Source organism: Cucurbita pepo, chromosome LG05 (assembly GCF_002806865.2).
Source record: "Cucurbita pepo subsp. pepo cultivar mu-cu-16 chromosome LG05, ASM280686v2, whole genome shotgun sequence".
Classification (NCBI taxonomy): domain Eukaryota; kingdom Viridiplantae; phylum Streptophyta; class Magnoliopsida; order Cucurbitales; family Cucurbitaceae; genus Cucurbita; species Cucurbita pepo.
The window spans coordinates 8,140,840-8,160,973 of record NC_036642.1 but is presented as its reverse complement, the minus strand read 5'-3'; the positions used below and the strand labels follow the sequence as shown (position 1 = coordinate 8,160,973).

At 35.1% G+C, this 20,134-nt stretch overlaps 4 protein-coding genes across 5 annotated transcripts; 1 reads left to right on the top strand and 3 right to left on the bottom strand.

The window, feature by feature from the left end:
• Positions 1-744: 744 nt before the first annotated feature.
• LOC111795903 lies at positions 745-1,514 on the bottom strand. Its single transcript, XM_023678536.1, has one exon. The coding sequence runs from the start codon at positions 1,495-1,497 to the stop codon at positions 847-849; it is 651 nt and encodes a 216-aa protein (XP_023534304.1). The 5' UTR covers positions 1,498-1,514; the 3' UTR covers positions 745-846.
• Positions 1,515-4,631: 3,117 nt separating this feature from the next.
• Positions 4,632-8,352, top strand: LOC111794770 (probable 2-oxoglutarate-dependent dioxygenase At3g50210). The gene is made up of 12 exons (XM_023676907.1): positions 4,632-4,808; positions 4,900-5,015; positions 6,318-6,436; positions 6,515-6,578; positions 6,692-6,759; positions 6,905-6,963; positions 7,052-7,217; positions 7,344-7,363; positions 7,458-7,504; positions 7,603-7,683; positions 7,758-7,847; positions 7,924-8,352. The coding sequence occupies exons 1-12, from the start codon at positions 4,775-4,777 to the stop codon at positions 8,047-8,049; spliced, it is 990 nt and encodes a 329-aa protein (XP_023532675.1). The 5' UTR covers positions 4,632-4,774; the 3' UTR covers positions 8,050-8,352.
• A 591-nt stretch (positions 8,353-8,943) lies between these two features.
• LOC111796167 (tRNA-dihydrouridine(16/17) synthase [NAD(P)(+)]-like) lies at positions 8,944-12,801 on the bottom strand. Its single transcript, XM_023678890.1, has 3 exons — positions 12,261-12,801; positions 12,061-12,167; positions 8,944-9,919 (listed from the first exon to the last, which is right to left on the bottom strand). Exons 1-3 carry the CDS (start codon positions 12,681-12,683, stop codon positions 9,187-9,189), a joined length of 1,263 nt encoding a protein of 420 aa, XP_023534658.1. The 5' UTR covers positions 12,684-12,801; the 3' UTR covers positions 8,944-9,186.
• A 1,037-nt stretch (positions 12,802-13,838) lies between these two features.
• Positions 13,839-15,839, bottom strand: LOC111794762 (probable WRKY transcription factor 15). 2 transcript variants are annotated; one of them, XM_023676898.1, is made up of 3 exons: positions 15,231-15,839; positions 14,916-15,044; positions 13,839-14,821 (listed from the first exon to the last, which is right to left on the bottom strand). In XM_023676898.1, exons 1-3 carry the CDS (start codon positions 15,779-15,781, stop codon positions 14,662-14,664), a joined length of 840 nt encoding a protein of 279 aa, XP_023532666.1. In that variant the 5' UTR covers positions 15,782-15,839; the 3' UTR covers positions 13,839-14,661. The 2 variants fall into 2 exon arrangements, with proteins under 2 accessions (XP_023532666.1, XP_023532667.1); XM_023676899.1 differs by having other exon boundaries at positions 14,916-15,041; positions 15,231-15,838.
• Between the last annotated feature and the right edge of the window lie 4,295 nt (positions 15,840-20,134).

The following is a 20,134-nucleotide window of genomic DNA, read 5'->3' as shown; positions in this document are numbered from 1 at the left end:
CACAATCCACTCTCTTAGGATCTACCATCTTTACTGGCACATCGTCCGGTGTCTGACTCTTATATCATTTGTAACAGTCCAAACCCACCGCTAGTATAATACTATCCGTTTTGCCCCGTTACGTATCACCGTCAGACTCATAATTTTAAAATGTGTTTGTTTAGGAGAAGTTTCCACACCTTTATAAAGATTGGTCATTTCTCTACCGTAATTGTTTTTTAGAGAGAAGTTTACACGCCCTTATAAAAAAATGTTTGGTCATACGATTTCAACATTCAGATAATTTAATCGACGTATGATCATACAGTTCAATCTGTAGTAATGTCGGGGTACGAGGCTCTAGGTCAAAGTTGAGTGTAGGTGGACGTTTAAAAACATAGTTGTCCTGCTTCCCTCAAATTCATCAACTTCTCAATTACTTTTCTCCCCTATTTTAATATTAATCCAAAATTTTTTAAAATGATAAATTTAGATAAATGATAAATTTCTAACGGATAATTATCAAAATAATTAATTATTTTTAAATTTTGAAATTAAAATATATATTAGGAAGGTTTAGATAAAGTAATAAAATAAACTTAAAAAAATAAAAATATTCAGAAAATTAACTTCTGAGCACTTTTATATTTGATATATTTTATCTTATCTTTCAGATTTGGTTAGTAAAATATTTTAGTTTATATTCTATTTAAATATAATGATCATTAATGAAGATTAAACTTTTGATCACATTTAACAGACTTTTATTCTCACTCAGGTTCTTGTTCTTAACATGATATCAGATCATTCTTAACAACATGTTTCTTGTTCTTTACATGATATCAGATCATCATTCTTAACAACATGTTATAATTTAGCTCTACACAAAGGACATGAATTGCTACATTGAAACCAGGTGAGGATGCATGATTTGTGAAACATATGACCGCATGGGATCCTAGCCACCTCCTTATCTCCGCCCTTCTCTTCATCATAGCATTCGTAGCACACACTGCACTCTTCTCCTGCCATCCCCTGTTTTCCGGCCGCCGTTGTTGCCGCCACTCCAGCTTCCTCCAGAACCACTCTCTCCTCCACCATTACACCTCGCCGAACAGGACTACGGCTCTCCTCCCTCCAAAACATTTGAATGTAGTCAATATCCGCCACCAATTGGAACTTCGCATCGTAGTCTACAGCGGCCCACTGTGTGACCAACGACGTGATCTTCTGAGCAATGGGGTTGCAGGATATGGAGTCGAGGTTCAAAGAGGACACCAATTCAACCAAGTAAGCATGACAGAATAACGGATCCTCCAGCTCCCGCAGAGGCAGAGGAAACAGAGCATCCGCTATCAGGGTCGACGGAGTTTCTTCCAGGATGTCGTAGGAAAGCCCCGAATACGGCGATCGGGAGATCAGACGGCTGGAATAGCCCAGCCGGACTTGGAGGAGTTGATCGGTGCCGTCTTTGCGGCGGAGAGAGTAGCGGAGGGTGGAGGAATTTGCAAAAAGCATTGTAATTGTGAGATTGTTGGATTGGAAAATAATAATATTAATAGGGAATTTGAAGTTTTAATTATCAAATTAGAAATAATTCTCAATAATTCATTTTCAACCGCTTATTTTATGGAAACTCTCAAAATTAAATATTTAATTTTTTATCTTTATTAATTTGACTTTCGTTACACTAAAATAAATCAATAAAATACAAAAGTTTTTGTTATTCATTTAATTACTTTCCAAAAATACAATATTTTTTCAAACATTTCACGTGACATAAAATTGAAATTATGACATTGTTGCGTTAATATTTATTTAGTTGATCACGTTTCAAAACGAGCGTTTTAAATTTTAGCTTTCGTCTCAATNTTTTTTTTTTTTTTTTTTTTTTTTTTTCTCGACTAGGCATCGTAAGTCTGGTACCATCGTGTTGTCCTTCTAGGGTTTTGTACTCGAGGTATGCCCATAGTGTCACCCTTCGCACTTATTATGTAACGTTCCTACTTTTTCTTTTAAAATAAGATCGTTTAATATGTATGTTATGATTATTGTATGCGACAACTCGAGGTATGCTTTAAACGTCTCGTTTTAAATTTAATAATATCATCGTAAAAGTAACGGTTGAAAACTAGAAAAATATTTATTATCTAATTTTGGAAATAGATGCGATCGACCTACCCTAATATAAAAATTGCGACTTAAATGCGCAAATCTAACTATTGTGACGTTTCATGGCTTCCTCAACTGACGACATTATCCGTACATGGGACCCTTACCTTTATATGGAAAAGAAATGAAACGTTAGTTGAGTATTGAAAAATACCTCCGTAAATGTCCCCACCGTGTGAATCGAGAAATGCAATCATATGAAAATATGGAACATGGTGGGACTTATTTTTCGTGACTATTCATTAGGCTCTACTTTCTGTCTTGAATATGGTTGGATGCAAGTACTTTGTTACACATTGTTCACAAACGCACGAACCCACTGGGCGTAGGGGTGTTCGTGGGTTGAGTTAGTTGAGTGGGGACATTTTTTAAACCCAACCTAATTATTGTTCGGGTTATAAAATTTTTTAAACAAAACAACCATTGTTAAATATTGACCCTAACCCAACTCAACTATAATTTTTTTTTGTGTTGGGTTGGTTCGGGTTGTTCGAGTCATTTATTTAATAACATACTCTCTTATGTGGAAATAGACATTTAAAATTTTATCATAAAATAAAACACTGTCATGGACTTACATATTCGAAAACATCTTTAAAACAACGCTACGAAATACTAAATAAAACAAATAAAACATTAAAAGTAAGAACACCCTATACTAACCTAAGTCTAAGAAAATGAAATATCACTATTCTATACACATGTCAAGGTTTCTACTTGCAATGTCATTATCAGCCGTACAAGGTGTCTTGTCTTTGCCTAAAATAGAAGTAGCACACGAGTTAAGTATTTTAAGAAATACTCATTAATTGACCCACTATTTGGGTTAGGGAATTCAAACACATGCAACTCATTACTAGGGACCTATCCTTAAAACTATCATAGGGGTGGCTTCTTGGATGTATAATACTTTTCTACACACGACTCACACGTGCGAGCGTGAATGGCAGGTGGTTCGCACTCCTTGGACCCATCATAGTCGGGTTAGCTGTCTGTAGCCGGACATCTGGAGGTCAGCAGACCCTTGAGTATCATTCAAGGCATGATGATCATCATCATCATAGTGTACGTGTCCGTACTCATCATCATAAATTGGGAAGTACGACATAATCTCATCATCAAATAACATAAAACATAAATCACACGTGCAAGGGCCACTGAGTACGTGTCGTCATACACAAGTCAAGTCTTCCGACCGAGCCGATGGTAAAGCCACTTAGTTGGTTGGCCTTAACCGACGTTCTCTCTAAAATAATCACTCAAGTTCGTTTGAATTTTGTCCCTTGAAGTTGCTCCAAGTATCATTGGAAACAGTTTCCTATTAGAACGTCCATCTCGTTTCTTTAATAATTCACATTTCTAACTTCATTCAACTTAAACTTGGTAATATGACGTTATACTAACTTCAATTGCTTTAATTAAGATCAAATTCAGCTCCGAAAAGGTAAAAATATAATGGGCCAATGTCAAAAGTGCCAAATCGAGCTAAATACACCATTTTTTAGCCGAACTGCTGCGTAAAGACGACATACAACTTTACACTTGTTTTCTCTAAGCTAAATCCAACCAATCAAATTATGTCACGTGGTGACCGAACTTAAAATAATTAAGATCGAGATCAATTAATGAATATGAGCCAAATTTAAATATTTTAAATTTATTGAAAAAAAATTAAATTAAGCTCAAATAAATTAAATTAAATGAACTTAAAATAATTTATTTATACAAATTTTTTTAACATAAATAGTTATTTTTTTATTGGCTTTTAAACCTTGAAGTATTTTATTTAAGCACAATAAACTTTTATTTTACTTAATTTATTAAAAACTATAAATTATTTTTTTAAATTAAAAAAAAAAAGATATGTAAACAAATGACAATCTTATCCAGAAGCAAATACTTTCCTTAAAAAAAAAATATATATAAAATATTATTTTTCCCTTAAATCAAATCTCAATAATAATAATAACAATAATAAAAAGAATATTAAACCTTTTTATTTTACACGTTGACATTTTCACATGTCTATGACAGACATTAAGAAAGGACGCTTCCAGAAGTGAAAGGTCAAAAAGAAATATCGTCCGTAATTTATATTTTTGCCATCGAGAAACTGTATCAAAACTTTATGGCTAATTTATACTCTTTGTTGGATGATGAAAGTCGCACATCTGCTAATTTAGGGAATGATCCTGAGTTTATAAACAAAATATACTCTCTTCATTGGAATGTTGCCTTTTGGGGAAGCTAGAGTAGAGTTATGAGAGTTTATGTTCAAAGTGGACAATATCATACCATTGTGGAAAGTCGTGTTTATCTAACATGGTATTAGAGTCATGCCCTAAACTTAGTCGTGCCAATAGATTGATAAATCCATAAACAAAAAATACTTTCACGATTTATAAAATATAACGAATGTGAATATAAATAATAAATATTTTAAAAATATAAAGTGAAAAAAAAAAGTTTATTAATCGATTGAATAACTAAAAATAGCATTCAGTGGAGCAGGCGTAATTCCTCTCGGCGTTGCAGAGCCTTCGCCGTCAAAGTATCTGCGGAGCTTGAGAACACCAAAAATCATCTGATTATTCCTTTTCTTCTTCTTCTTCAATCTTCACTCATGGCTACCGACTTCACATCCTTTCCTATAATTGGTAATCGCACGGACGAATTCTAATTTCAAGTTTTTCTGAATCATGGATTTGGTTTTGTTCTTCTAATTAACTCGAATCTTGTTTTGTTTAGATGTTGGTCCAATTATGGAAAAGAAAGATGACCCCCAAATGTGTGAGGATGCGAATGTGTTGGAAGTCGTGAAGCAATTAGATCAAGCTTGTAGACAGACTGGCTTCTTCTACGCGGTACATTTATTGTTCTCTCCCTCTCTGATTGATTTGTCACATTTTGTTGTGATTGTTAGCCATCTCTTTTTCGAAATGGATGTTCTAAGGAACTCATTCTACAAGTTCTTCGTACATGATTGACTTGGTGTGTGAATTAATTTAGGAATCCCTTGATTCCACACAACAAAACAAGACGTTTCTTTCAAAACCCCAATAATTACTTTTGATCTTTGATTTATCTAATCTCTTGATTCAAGAAATCTATCTATTTGAGAGTGACTTTGGATTAACCAAAATCACTTATTCCGAGCATGGAAAAAATTATTTTGACCATTCCAAAACCACTCTAAAAACAGTGTTGGACCTAAGAATGGACCAAGGAAATCTTCCATGAACCAAAGCGAGGTTCAATGAGGTCAGATCTTATATTTAATCTCCAAACGGCCTAAATTGACTTGTAACTTTGCCACCATTAAATTTTCCTGAGGGAAACCTTGTTCGTTAAAATCACTTCCCGTGACTTGTGAGTCAATTTGACAAGGTTTTGTGAGATACTAGAAAGGGTTATGTTGGAAACATTAGTAGGTTATCAATAAGGGCAGAGTCATAATTAGTTAGGGGTGTCTTAATTATAAATAAGGAGTGTTATTGTAACGGCCCAAGCACACCGCTTGTTGTCTTCTTTGGGCTTTCCCTTTCGGGTTTTCCCTCAAGGCTTTAAAACGTATCTGCTAGGGGAAGGTTTCCACACCCTTATAAAGGGTGTTTTGTTCTCCTCCCCAACCAATGTGGGACATCACAATCCACCCCCCTTCGGGGCCCAGCGTCCTTGCTGGCACTTGTTCCTTTCTCCAATCGATGTGGGACCGCCACCAAATCCACCCCCGTTCGGGGCCCAGCGTCCTTATTGGCACACCGCCTCATGTCTACCCCCTTCGGTGAACAGTGAGAAAGCTGGCACATTGTCCGGTGNATCCAGATCCACCGCTAGCAGATATTGTTCTCTTTGGGCTTATGACTTTATGCGCTATTATTTTTTGAAGATGTAATCCATTGTGAGATTTGGGAGATAGTCCTCTCAAAAGGCTATGATTATATTGGAAGTATTAGTAGGTTATCAATAGGCTAGCTGCATTGAGAGAAATTATCACAGGAAATATTCTCTTTCAGTGCTAATGCCTTTAGGTACTGATGATATCCCTTCTTTTTACTTGCCCCCCATTTCTATATGTTTCTAGCATAAATTTGTGTCTATTTAAAAAAAAAAGCATATATTTGTTACTATAATGTTTGACAATAAAATATCTTGTGATTTATCAGAAGGGCCACGGTATTTCTGAATCCCTCCTTGGTGAGGTAAAGAAAGCAACACGCACGTTTTTCCAACATCCTTATGAAGAAAAAGTCAAGATCAAGTTGACTCCAGCTAGTGGATACAGGTTTGTTCTAGAGGATAGCAGGCTACTAGCCAAATGAAATATTCTGTTTATAATATGAATTTATAACTTCATATGCAGAGGATATCAAAGAGTAGGAGAAAACATAACCAAAGGAGTACCAGATATGCATGAAGCTATAGACGTGAGTTTGCCCTCATTTCTTGAATGAGTTGTTCATATCACTTTTGAGAAGTCATCTGTTCTTATATTTTTGCATTGCTGAACTTCTATGCTATCACGTTTGCAATTGGACAGTGCTATAGGGAATTTAAACCAGGGATGTATGGAACCCTTGGCAAAACTATGGAAGGGAGTAACCAATGGTAAGCATAGTTCATGCATTTCAAACGTAGTTTTAAACAATTTGTCTTTAATTGCCTCTTTTGATCAATATTGTAAGAAAATGTTGGGAATTTGCGGTATTGAGATAAATTCAATCATGAAAGACATTGTTTTAATTTGTGTTAGGCCTCTTGATCCTCCCAACTTTAAGGAACTGATGGAAGAGTACATCAATCTCTGCACAGGCAAAGTTTCTTTATAAGCTTCCCTCTTCAACCCAAAAAAATAATAATAAACCAAGATTTTTACTAGTGAAATTTAATGCGTTATTAGATGTTTCGAGAAATATTATGCGCGGAATTGCTTTAGCATTGGGTGGATCCCCATATGAATTCGAGGGGGATAGAGCTGGAAATTCATTTTGGGTTATGCGTCTTATTGGTTATCCGGGCGCCTCCTCTTTGAAGGCTTCTGATATCCCAGAAAATGACATTGGATGGTAATTTACAGCATTAGTGGTTTTCTGTACTTATAATCTTTCTGGCTCTAATGCTGTCTTTATTTGGTTCATCTTCTTCTTTGCTATCCCTTTGCTTTCAACTTTTCATCATTGAGCGACGTTCAGCGGGGCTCACACCGACTATGGTAAAAAGAACAGTAAAAAAGAAAAACGTGTCTTTTAGATCATTAGTATCTGTTTAATCGATTGTATATTATACTAACTATCGGTCTTTGATAGGTCTGTTGACATTGGTTAATCAGGATGATGATATTACTGCACTTCAGGTAAAGGTTAAAACAATCATGGTGTTGCTTCTTTCCTTTCCTCCATTCTTCTGCTGCTCTAGTTTTGTTTCATAAACTGATGGATAAGTTGGTGGAAGGTGAGAAACTTATCTGGAGAATGGATATCAGCTCCACCAATTCCTGGAGCTTTTGTTTGTAACATTGGCGACATGCTCGAGGTACATGATCACGTCTGAATATCGTACTCTAGATTAGTCGATTATTTTCATCCATAAACTTCTTAAATTTGTAGATCTACTCGAATGGGCTGTACAAGTCAACTTTACATCGAGTTATCAACAAGTCTCCGAAATATAGAGTTTGCGTCGCATTTTTCTACGAGGTCTTTCCCTCTCTCTTTCTCTTACTCTCTGTTATCCATTAATGTCTAATCAGCTTGCTATTGTTTGGAAAAGCAGACGAATTTCGACACGGCAGTGGAGCCTTTGGAAATTTGCAAGAAGAAAACAGGTGGAGAATCAAAATTCAAGAGAGCTGTTTATGGGGAGCATCTGGTTGGTAAAGTTCTCACAAATTTCGTTTGAAAGTTCAGAACTGTAATCCTCTTTGATCTGTTGTCTTTATATTTACACTTCTGTGTATTTTATGTTGGTTTATGTTGTAAACTTTCTTTTGTGTATTATAATAAAGAGAGCTTTGTAGGGAAGCATCTGGTTTGCAAATTCATTAAAATCAGTTGCTATGACTTGTGAGCCAATTGGGCATGGTGAGAGTACTAGCAAGGGTTATGTTGGGAGTATTAGTAGGTTCTCAAAAGGCTAAGTAATAATTAGCTAGGGGTGTCTTGATATAAATACGAATTGTTATGAATCGTTTTAGTGGAATTTGGACTATTATTATGTCATAACTTCTCTTTGACATTCCAATATATTATTCTGTTGTGTTTTTAATCTTCGAGTACCTGTTGTTTTTAATCTTCGAGTACCTAACAGGTCTACACCAGCGAGTCTCGTAAGCTTATTTCACTATTGTAAGTTAAGATGACTTAATCTATCAATATTTTGAAGCTTATATTAACTTAGAATATATTCTTTACAAATATACAAAAGTTTCCAACACTTTCCAACTCTGGAGATAATCTCTTGAGCACTTATCCTAAGAAATAAGAATCAACTTAGTAGGAATAGGAAGAAATTTTGACTTGATAATGTCATTTTCGAAACCTAGCAGTTAGAGCGTCCATAAACATACAACAATTGATATGAAATGGAAGTGAGCATTTAGTTGATATCAATCGTTTCTAGACTACCACATACCAAAATATGCCAAACAGTCTCATCTCAATCCAAGTTCTAATCATGGTGAAAAGATGTTTATAGAAAGATTGACCTCGAATAATTAGGAGGTTAAAAACACTACTAACAATCGAACTCTTTCAATACAAGAAACGTTTTTACCCAAGAACGGCGAACAAGATGTAACAAGAATAAATGAGCATAGCCAAAAATGTAGCTGTTCAATCTCTATATCGTCCTTAATCTAATCAATTAAGGCTACAATTTGAACAATAAATACAGAATCTTATCTTCCTTGTGCAATTAAGGCTACAAGAATGATAATTTTGTGTGAATATTAGTGGTACAACAACAGAATGAATCTAGTTTTCGCAAAGAATCCTTCAAGTTAAGACCAGTAAGCCTATCAATCAATCTGTGAAGCAGTCAACCATTGGCCAAAATTGCAGATGCAGGAGAAGAATCCTTTATATAAAGAGGAATTTTTACCTGCAACTCTCTCAAACGCTCCACCATATTATAAAGAAATTCAAAGGTGAGCTTGGATTGAGCATTGAAGTCTTCTCTAATGTGTGGATGAAGCTTGAACCAATCTCCCAACAACTTGTGTACGTGTGAACGAATTATTCGCCATGGGACGGGGTATTTTTCACAAAGCTTCAAGTAATCCACCAGCAGATCGGCTTGATCCAGGTTTCCATCCCTGGTACTTTCTTCATAGCCCTCAATCCATTCTGCTGTTCGAAACCCAGCAAAAAGTGCAGGATTCTCAAGAAGGGTTTCGGCTGAAAGAACACCCTCGACCCCGGTCTCTTGCAAACAGTCGTAAACATCTTCCATGTGCCTTATATTCCCATTGGCAAGAACTGGAATTCGTACAGCATTTTTAACAGCAGTAATGGCACTCCAATTAGCCCGGAATTTCTTACCATCTTTTTCATCTCTTGTGCGGCCATGAACAGCTAAAAGAGAGCAACCAGCATCCTCTAACATTCTTGCATAGTTAATTGTATCCTGTAAATTTGGGAAGATTCGGATTTTGCATGATACAGGAACCTCAAGATTGGAAGCCAACTTCTCTACTATTGCTTTTACAAGAGGTAAGTTATCCATTAAAAACGCCCCATAATTTCCTCGCTTGGCGATACGCTGAGGACACCTGCATAAATTAGTACAGCGCTCAATTCATGTTCAGAAACTGTAAGTAAACAATATGGACACAATGTAACATATTTGGCATGCAATACATTTGGAAAAACAGGTGACATTAGATTATCCTTAATGTTGTTTCTGTTAGTTTCAGACACATAATTGAGAGGGAGAACCATGTAGAAAATAGCACAAAAGGAATAAAATAAGCGGCATGAATTTCTTTAAGAAAAGTTTCGTAATTTTAATTCTTAGGTTAATTATGTAACGGCCTAAGCCCAGCGCTAGCAAATATTGTCCTTTTTGAGTTTTCCCTTTCGGGCTTCCCCTCAAGGTTTCTAAAACATATCTGCTAGGGAGAGGTTTCCTCACCCTTATAAAGAATGTTTTGTTCTCCTCCCCAACCGACGTGGGAACTCACAAAAAATTAGAAGTTATAATAAAAGCTACTTTAATCATAATAAGGGTCTACAGTGTCTTGATCTCTTAATATCAATTAGATACCCAAATCCTACTTGATTTCAATGTACTTGCTTAAGTCTAATAGAATTGTAAAGCATGATAGTGGTAAATATAGTTAGTCACAAAGACGTATAAATACCGAAGTTTTATTTGTCAATTTTGAAACCTTTTTGAGTTCTTGAGGTACTTTCAATTTTTCTCGTGATATCTACTGATATTGAAATTTCTACCCATTAATATAATAAATTTAAAATATAATCAACATGGGTTTATGCTACCTTCCTCTTTGGCAGTGACTTGAGAACAATGGAAAGTTATACAAGGAGGAGAGCCTCTCAAATTAAGGGAGACAATAGAGAGGAAATCAAAATATAATCAAGTCTCCATAATTCCTTGTTGAAGTTTTTTCCTAATCCGACTTTCCAAAGCTCCCAAGGCCTTGGGTCTTATAACGAACTAATTGAACCTTTCAAATATGGATAAAGTATCAATTCTACACGAGGAAACAGAGTATGAACAAACAAAAAAGAAGAGGAAACAAAATCAAATCCAAAGCTCCCAAGGCCTATTAGGATAAAATTTTGCACGGACACCTCTTACTTTGAAGAAGTTTTTGATCGACTAACGATGACTCTAGCTAGGATTACACCTGTTCAAAATTTGATCCCCAGAGTTTAACATTCAAAATAATCTTGCAGAAGAGGAAATTCCTTAAACCAATGAGCCCAGGCTACTCTTCTACAGAAATTCCCATGAACAGCTAAAAGAGAGCAACCAGCATAATTAATTGTCTCCTGGAAATTCCTTAAACCAATGAGTCCAAGCTACTCTTTTATACAGCAACCAGCATTCTCTAACATTCCAAATCAAGAAATTCAATGGGTAATTTTCCTTAGTAATAGGAAAGCTACATTAACTAAGTTGGCAAGCTTCCTCAAATTGGGGCTAGACAAAGTCAATTATTCACCTTAACACAGGCACAAGCTTTTTCATTTTCAAATTTTCCTTCAATTGCTCTCCAAAACTACACTTGGTTAGGATCTTCAACCAAGAGTGTCACACAAACCAAGAGTATAAGAAATTTCTAACCAGTTACCACAAGCTATGCTCCTTGTAGCAAAACAGGGAGGATATATGTGTCTAGACTCAATATGGTCTCCTCACTGCACCCAAGTAAAACTAATAACATCACTGAACCATTGACACATCTTAACATCAAACCGATTAACAACCAAATGGATTTCAGGCTATCCCACGTAGTATCGAACCCGTCAATCAACCTATAATCAGGTATCAACTTTTCAGTCATGACGTTAGTTCACGTATATTCCTAGTTTCAAGTTAAACCGAAATACTCAGAGTTTGCAAGCCCTTAGGCAAGATAGCATTTTCCCATCGTTGGCTCTCAGTGAAACAAATTAGGATTTGACAAACATATAATGGTTTGCGAACACAATACCAATAGTCACCTTCAATTGATGTAACAAATTGAAGCTAATAATTAGAACTTGGGAACGGTTTCCCCAGTATTAATCAACAAAAAAATGTTTTGGTAAACAAATTCTGACTCCACCAATCCACGAGAAGCATAGCAGGTAAGCATTTGGCATATAATATCATAAGGAATGCAAAAATTCGTATGAGTTGCCCAATAGAATACGAATTAGAGAGATGATCAATAGAGATTACCCAAGGTTAAGATCGACGTAATCACAATATGGCTCCACTCTTCTAGCAGCTTCCAACAAAACATCAGGATCATTGGCACAAAATTGAACAAACAATGGGCGGTCCTCCTATAAACCATTCCAAAATTTCAAAAACAAGGAAGAATGAACAGAAATACAGAAAGAAGGATAACATAAACTTGGATTGAACTTTTCATATACCTGACAAGTGGTAAATTCCACGTTCCTATACTTGTCGTTCTCGGTAAATATCCGTGAATGCAGCATAGGCGTATACGCCGCCTCAGCACCATATTTCCTGCAGAGCAAACGGAACGGTAGCTCCGAATTATCCACCATAGGAGCTACAATCAACTTCGGCCGGCCAAGCTTCGACCAATGAGCCCAGGCTCGCTCAATTCGCGACCCGCCATTCAAATATCCACTCCGCGACACCAAGAGAAGTGATGGGTCATCGGATTTACTTTCCTCTTGTTGATGTTGCTGTGGATCGGAGCAGAGAAGGTCATCGAGGTCTTGAGGGAAATCTGGTTTAAGGGTTTGGGTGACAGAGGAAGCCATGAGAGACTTATGGAGAGAGATTATGGCTTTGAGATGGAGATTAGAAGTGGAAGGGGATCTCATAAGCTAACGATGACGATGGTTGCGCAGCCCATCGCCGCCGCCGCCGCCGCCGAACACTCAGCAAAAGACATGTATTTAGGGCTTACGGATTAGAATTAGTTTTTTCATTTTCGCACGAATTTTAAATTTTAAAATGGAGAATTATATTTAATAAGAAATACTATTTTATTTTTAAAATGCTCTTAAATTTAAAACATCTAATAATATCCTTAAAATAAAAAATAAAAAATTTATAATTTTAAATACACTTCAATATATTTAGTATGGTACTGACTAAAGAAACCCGAACACTCGAGCAACTTCTTCATTTTCGATTTCTCCATCGCAATGAGTTACAGGTTTCCTTATAGAGTCTACGATTGCATTTGGATTGTTCCAAGCCGTTTTTTTGTTCGTTATCAATAAATCACAGAGTCTTACAGACATAAATTGATATTGAAGTTATTGATCTAAGTTGGTTTGATTGGACTAGTCTCGCAGTCCAGTTCAATTAAACTAGTTACGGGAAGGTTAATGTACTTTGATTTTTATTTTGTTTCTGCATTTCGGAGTTTTACCAGTAGTTGAGAACTAAATTTGTGAGATCCCGCATCGGTTGGAAAAATGAACGAAACATTCTTTATAAGGGTGTGAAAACTTCTTTCTAGCAGACATGTTTTAAAATCGTAAGACTGACAACGATACGTAACGGGTCGAAATAGACAATATCTACTAGCAGTGGGCTTACGCTAACAAACACCTATTTAGTTCGAATTTTAATATATTTAGTTCATCACATAATATTTTTTTTATTAAGTCAAAGATTCAAACTTCTGACCTCTTATATTAAGCTACGAATATTGACATTTCTTCTTTGTCGCGTAACGTCGAAAAGTTTGGTAGAACGTAAACAATATTACGAAATAACATTATATATATATATTTGAAATCATTACTCTTTCTTGTAAATAATTATGTTGCAACTAATTAAAGTTAAAGTTCATTAGACTACAACGAAAAGTTGTTTTCAAAGACAGTTCGCCAGTCAAAATAAACTAAATAAACTAAAGAAAAAGATTGCTAAATGGCAGAAAATCAAAGCAATGTAGGGTCCTAAGCCACAAAAGTCAAAGCTGTATGATTACAAATAATTGAATCCATGCATAGTTTGACCACTTTACCAACAGAATTTGTACGTTTCCTTAATCAAATCAAATCAAACACTCTAAGTAATCGTGTTACTTACATATGTCATAATACGAACGAGTATTATAAGATAAACGCCTTCAGACAGTGTTGGATAACATGGGTATGTCGACTAAACACCCCAACCCATGAATTACAGGCTGGTACATAAAACCGCTCTCAAGTTCGATTTTCTTTACGTATTCTTAACCAGATAAGGCTAGTAACCTTATCCTTTGAACCGTTTCTACAAGTTTAGAACTATCTGCATAGACAGGACGTGGGGCATCTCTATGTTGCCATGCCCACGCGTCAAGCACGATGGGTCGGGTATGGTCGTGGGCATATTCTTGCCCACCATTTTTGACTTTGCTCCATTACTTCTAGTGTGTGGCCTTAAATTCTTCATCTTTGAAAAGTTCCAATCTTTTCTTCAATACCAAACAAAACAAGATTCATTTCTCTCTTAGACTGCCCAACCCACTTCCAATTTGTTTCTTCAAGCCATTGACCAATTCCACTTCTCAAGTTTTCTGTGTTCATATTAAAGAACAAACCCGAAAAGAAAATCGAAACGTTTCGACCTCGTGATCGAAGATATATGTCTAAAAAGAACAAAAAACGAAAGCAAACCCATGATCTTCTTCATTTCTCTTCTTCTTCTAAGCTCAAAACTAAAAAATTAATTCATTTTTGGAGAGTTTCTCACAAGAACTAAGAACTGTGATGTAAACAAATAACTATTTCTATTTCTGTATGAATCAAAAGAAAAACAGAGTGATTTTTTTTTTTGTTGTGATTCTGTTCTTTGTGTTCACCATGATTCAAGGATGAGACTTGAGGCCTCTGCCACTGATTGAGAGTGATTATGATCGCCTTCATATGTCACTATTAACATAGATGGATCATCTGAAGCTCTCTCCACATGTTTTCTAGCAGGGCATCCTCTTAAACTGCTGCATTTATAGTAACCTCTGCAAATCACAAACCCCCCCATTATTAATCTCCAAGAACTTGATGAATTTCAGCAACTTTGAGTGAATTTAATGAATGTTCTATGATCATTACCTTGGATATGGAGAACCCTTTATTGGCTTCTGTCCATACTTCCTCCATGAATAATCATCAGGAGGGATATCAGCGTTCTTTGAGCTAATAGCTGGAACTCTCACCACTCTTTTGAACCTCATTTTTCTGCTATTCATTGCATAACAAAACATGGGGTTTGTTTGTTTAGTTCATATCCATTGAAGATTAAACAGATAGCTACTTGAAATTCATACAAAACCCTAGAAATCTAAAGTTCTTGGCTATGTTATGTCATGATTCAACATGTTAGTATCAGATCCGAGGAATTAATGGATTTTAAGTTTAGAATTGTACCTCTTCTTGGAGCAATGGCATCGACCACCGGAGGATTCGCCGCACTTCCCAGAGCCCAAATTTTCAGAGCCGCACTTTCTCTTGGAGCCAGAAGAGGGCTTAGAGACAACAGAGGAAACCCTGGAGAGATCAGTGATTTGAAAAGAAGAGGAAGAGGGTTGGTGTTGGAGGTTAATTTCAGAGTCGGCGGCGGGAAACGAGGAATGAGAGAAATTAATGGTGGTGGCTGATTCGAGAGGCGGCGGAGGGATTTGCTGAATGGGGGTTGCGTTGTAAATTTGAGAGGAATCTAAAGGGGCGCGGCGGAATCGAGCGTGTCCGGTACGAGGGGAGTGGCCGAGGAGAGAAATGGCCTTTTTGAAATGGGAGACGGCGGCGTTAGCAACGGCTTGGCAATCGGAGTCGAGGTTAGAAGGTGGGGAGTGGGAGAGTAATGAGATGAGCTTTTTGAGGGTGTGGATACCGGAGGCGGCTTCATGGACGGCGGAGTCTTGGTCCATTGCGGCGGAGAGATGGGCGTTGGTGTAGGCTGAGAGAAGCTCCACCGCCATGGAAGGAGGTGGACGGAGAAGAAAAGGGTATTGGGAATACAATTGATTGAATGAGGAATTAACGCATTAATATAAATAAAAAAAATTAAAAAATAATAATAATAAATAAATAAATAAATAAATAAATAAATAAACACTTCCATTCATCCTCTCTATATGGTCTTCTCATTTGACCATTGCCCTGCCGACTACTGAACTCTTTTTATTTATTTAAATAAATAAATAAATAAAAATAAATATCCCGACTCCTTCTAAGAGTGAAAACTATCTCCACAAACCAACACAAACACGGGTCATTCCAACATATTTTATTCTCACTCATGTAAAGGTCACTCAATTCCTATGATTGAGCTACTGAAAATGAATGTACACCTTATTGTCATCCTATCTTCAAAATTCCTCTCATTTAGACGTGGTCTTAATTCATAGATTCAATAATTAATTTATATATTAATATATATTATTTTTATTCATAATATTTTTAATTATTGTATTACTTCTATAAAGATAGATATTCATAAATATAGTAGAAAGTTATGGGTATTTTAATAGAATTGTCACCCTTTTTTTTATAAAAGAAAACTTCATAATAAATCATCTTAAATGCTAAAAAAATTATTTGGAAAAACATTATTTAATTATATTTTCCATTTATGTGAAATGACCTAAAAACCCTTTCTTCTAAACTTGTTATAGAATTACAACATTGATTAATTCATGTTGTGGTCAACAAGTTGCCATAAATATCATAAGAAAATAAAACTTTGAAGTTTATTAAATTAGTATTATTTAAAGATTGTATTAAATACTAATATTGTCACACGACTCATGTTCTAATTTGTTAGGTTTATAAATACAGAACTTATGTATAACATGCAAATTTCCTCTCCGCTCCTTCTAGAAAGTAAACTTGAATTAATCAGTTAAAATATATTTTTTTAACAAAAGGGTTAAAAGTTTGATTTTTTACTGACACGAGTTGGAACGATAAGAAAATTAACCTCGAGAAAATCTGTGAGGGATCATAATTTTGATTAAAAAAATGAGTAAATACGTATGTCATTATAATAATAAATTAAAATATTTTGTCGTTAATAGTATATTATAAGATCGAAAAAAGAAAAAATATTATTTATTTATTTTTGAATAAAATATGTGGGAGGAAAATACCATGAAACCTAAGAATAAAAAATGGGACATTTGATTGTGATTAGGTCAAAAGATTGGACTTTTCCAAACGTCCCAACTACGGCAAAGGAAAAATAATGGTAGAATAGGCTGAGCCGAGCCGAGCCGAGCCGAGCCAGCATGATTCAGTTGACTTTCTTCTGTCCTCTTCCTTTCCGTTGTCTTGTTCTTATCCATCATTTTACATTAAATTTACCAAAAATTAAAAACATTATTTATTAAATTATAATGTTTGATGATTTTAACATTATAACGTGTAAATTATTGATTTTGAATCTACCACTAATAATAATTTATTTTTTTGCTCTATTTTAAAGCTCACTTATTTATCATTATTTATTATTTTATTTAAATAAATGTGGAGGCAAAGAATATTTGGTTATATATATATATATATATATATATATATATATATATATATATATATATATATATAATGGGACAAGATTTTGAATGTCACATGAGCATAACAAGTTGCAACATGAATATATAAATTTGTATGTCAGCCAATAATTGAGGCATAATTTCATGATTTAATTTTAGTTTTTAAATTTTTTTTTAATTATTTATAAAATTTTTAAGAAAAACTTAAAATTTATCAGCTCGATCAACCCATTTTGTCGCTTATTATAATTTCTCTTAATGTAAGATCGAATTTGTGCATTTATTGATACACTAGTTTGGATCCAATCTAAAAACTGAACCTAAGCCTTGGCAAGCTTTCTTACAAACCACAAATCTGAATTCGAAGCAATGTAGGTTCGGAGAACTCGACCGCATGTCCAACCCATTCCACGCATAGTTTGCGTGTCCATCCCACGTACATAAGTATATTTTGTTGATATCGTTGAATGATTTGAATTGTACATTATACCTTAACTCAATGTTGTAGGCCCACACAGGTGGAATTGGACTTAGAAGAGCAGATCCAAGTTAGATCCAATGATGGTAACTCCGCTTTAGACTAGTCAAGTAATTGGCCTTATTTTTGGTTTGGTTGGATGAATTGAATGACGTATGAACGTTCTTTATATTTCATATTTTACGACTCTATGTAATAACCCAAACCCACCGCTAGCAGATATTGTCCTCTTTGGGGTTTTTCTTTCGAGCTTCCCTCAAGATTTTTAAAACACGTCTCCTAGGGAGAGATTTCTACACCCTTATAAAAAGTGTTTCGTTCTTCTCTCCAATCGATGTGAGACTCCCCAATCTACCCCCTTTGGGGCTAGCATCCTTGCTGGTACACCGTCTCGTGTTCACCCGATATTTAATACTAAATCATATTTGATATTTTATTATAGACAAATATCTAGATATTTACCTTCTTACCATAAGTATCTTTTCATATATTGTTTTTTTTTTTCTATTTATTATTATTTCCACATCCTTATAATTCATTTGATTATAAATAGAGAATTTTAACACACCTTAGATGGGGTGGTTTCAGCAAATATTCTCATGGTACTAGAGCCATTTCGGTTTAACCACCTGATCCTTCCTTTTCGATGGCGTCTGAATGTTTTACGGTTCTTGTCCACCACCACTGCTGGCTTTGATGCAGCAAGGGCAGTCACCATGGCTGCCACAAGTGGAGCCGATTGATTACTCTTCGGCTTTACCCTTTTGACCTCCAAATCACCCTTCGCCATACTCTATACATACAACCTTACCTTTTCCAACACAATTGGTTTTCCTTTAGCCAACAGTCTCTTTCATTTTCTTCACAATCTTCCCTTAGCCAAAGAACGAGGGTACGAACTCCATCATACATTTATGTCATGATTTAAAGTTATAGGACCTCATGCATTTTTATGTCACCTGCATCAAGATATTTATTATGGTAAGTACGAACACGTATATTACAATATGTATGTATGCTATGATATTATGCAAACTCCTTTCTCTTCGTGGCTTTGACAGCGTGAGTGTATGCTAGCTGAAGGGCAGACCCAGGAGGTATTTATACGCCTACCTTATGGGTCCATATAAGCATTACATGGGTCATGTCTAGAGAAGTATTACACATCAAATTTTTGCCCCGAATGGAAAGCAGAGATCAAGACCATGAAATGTGTTTATGAAAGAATAGGTCCTACCATGTTTGCTTGTGTATGCATTTTTCGACCCTAAGAGTGAAGTTACTTTTGAATATTTTTTAAAATACTTAAGCCACGTGCTACTTCTATATTTTAGGTAAAATGTATGACACCCCTTATGAATGACGGCGTCGCGATGAAGGCCATAGAACCGGGGTTAAGGCAGTTACATTCATGTCTGTTTTAATAGCCCCTAGGTTAGGTCGGAACATTATTTTTATTTTTAGTTGAATTCTTGTTATTTATTTTTCCACGGTTATTGATAACATTATTGTTTAAAAATAATCTCTCATGAACATTTAAGTCCATAACTCCATTGATGAAATGTTTTCAGAAACTTTTTCGCACATATTAGGCATGTCATGCATGTGTAACGTCTCTATCCTGTTAGGAAAATAAGATCCTTACCAAAAGAATGAACATTAGCGTGATTCTAAGTCACCTACACTATGATGCTCAAAATGGTAATTGAGTTTATGAAACATCTAATAAGCTGGCATTTGACTTACCTTACATTTGAATATTTCATTGACATTTATGACAAATTACGTTTTAATTGGTAAAACTTTGAACTTTCCAAATAATTTAGATACGAAAGTCAAAAGTTTTTATCCAAATCAATGGACTAAGCGTTCATACATACATGTATATAAATAATATGCTACAAAATTTTTAAATCTAATCCAATTTTAATTTTTTTTTAATTTTAAAATAATAATATAAAGGGGTCGAGATATTTAAATATAACGTCTCGACTTTTGGTTTGAAGTATGTACGTTAACGAACATATTAAAAATTATTATCATTATAATTATTATTATTTAAAAGTTATATTTCAAGTAAATAGATATGATTGACAATATATGAAAGGAATAATTTGGTTGACCCATTCCTATAGGAAAGAACAAAATGTAAATGGTTCCTACGCGTCATAAAAGGAAGAAGACAAGCATTGACCTTAGTCTATAAGCTATCTAAGTCAATAATAAAGAACTTTACGTCAATTCAATCGTTGAAAATGCGTGTATCGCGATTCGGCTTTGTAATTTTGTGTTTATTCGATTTT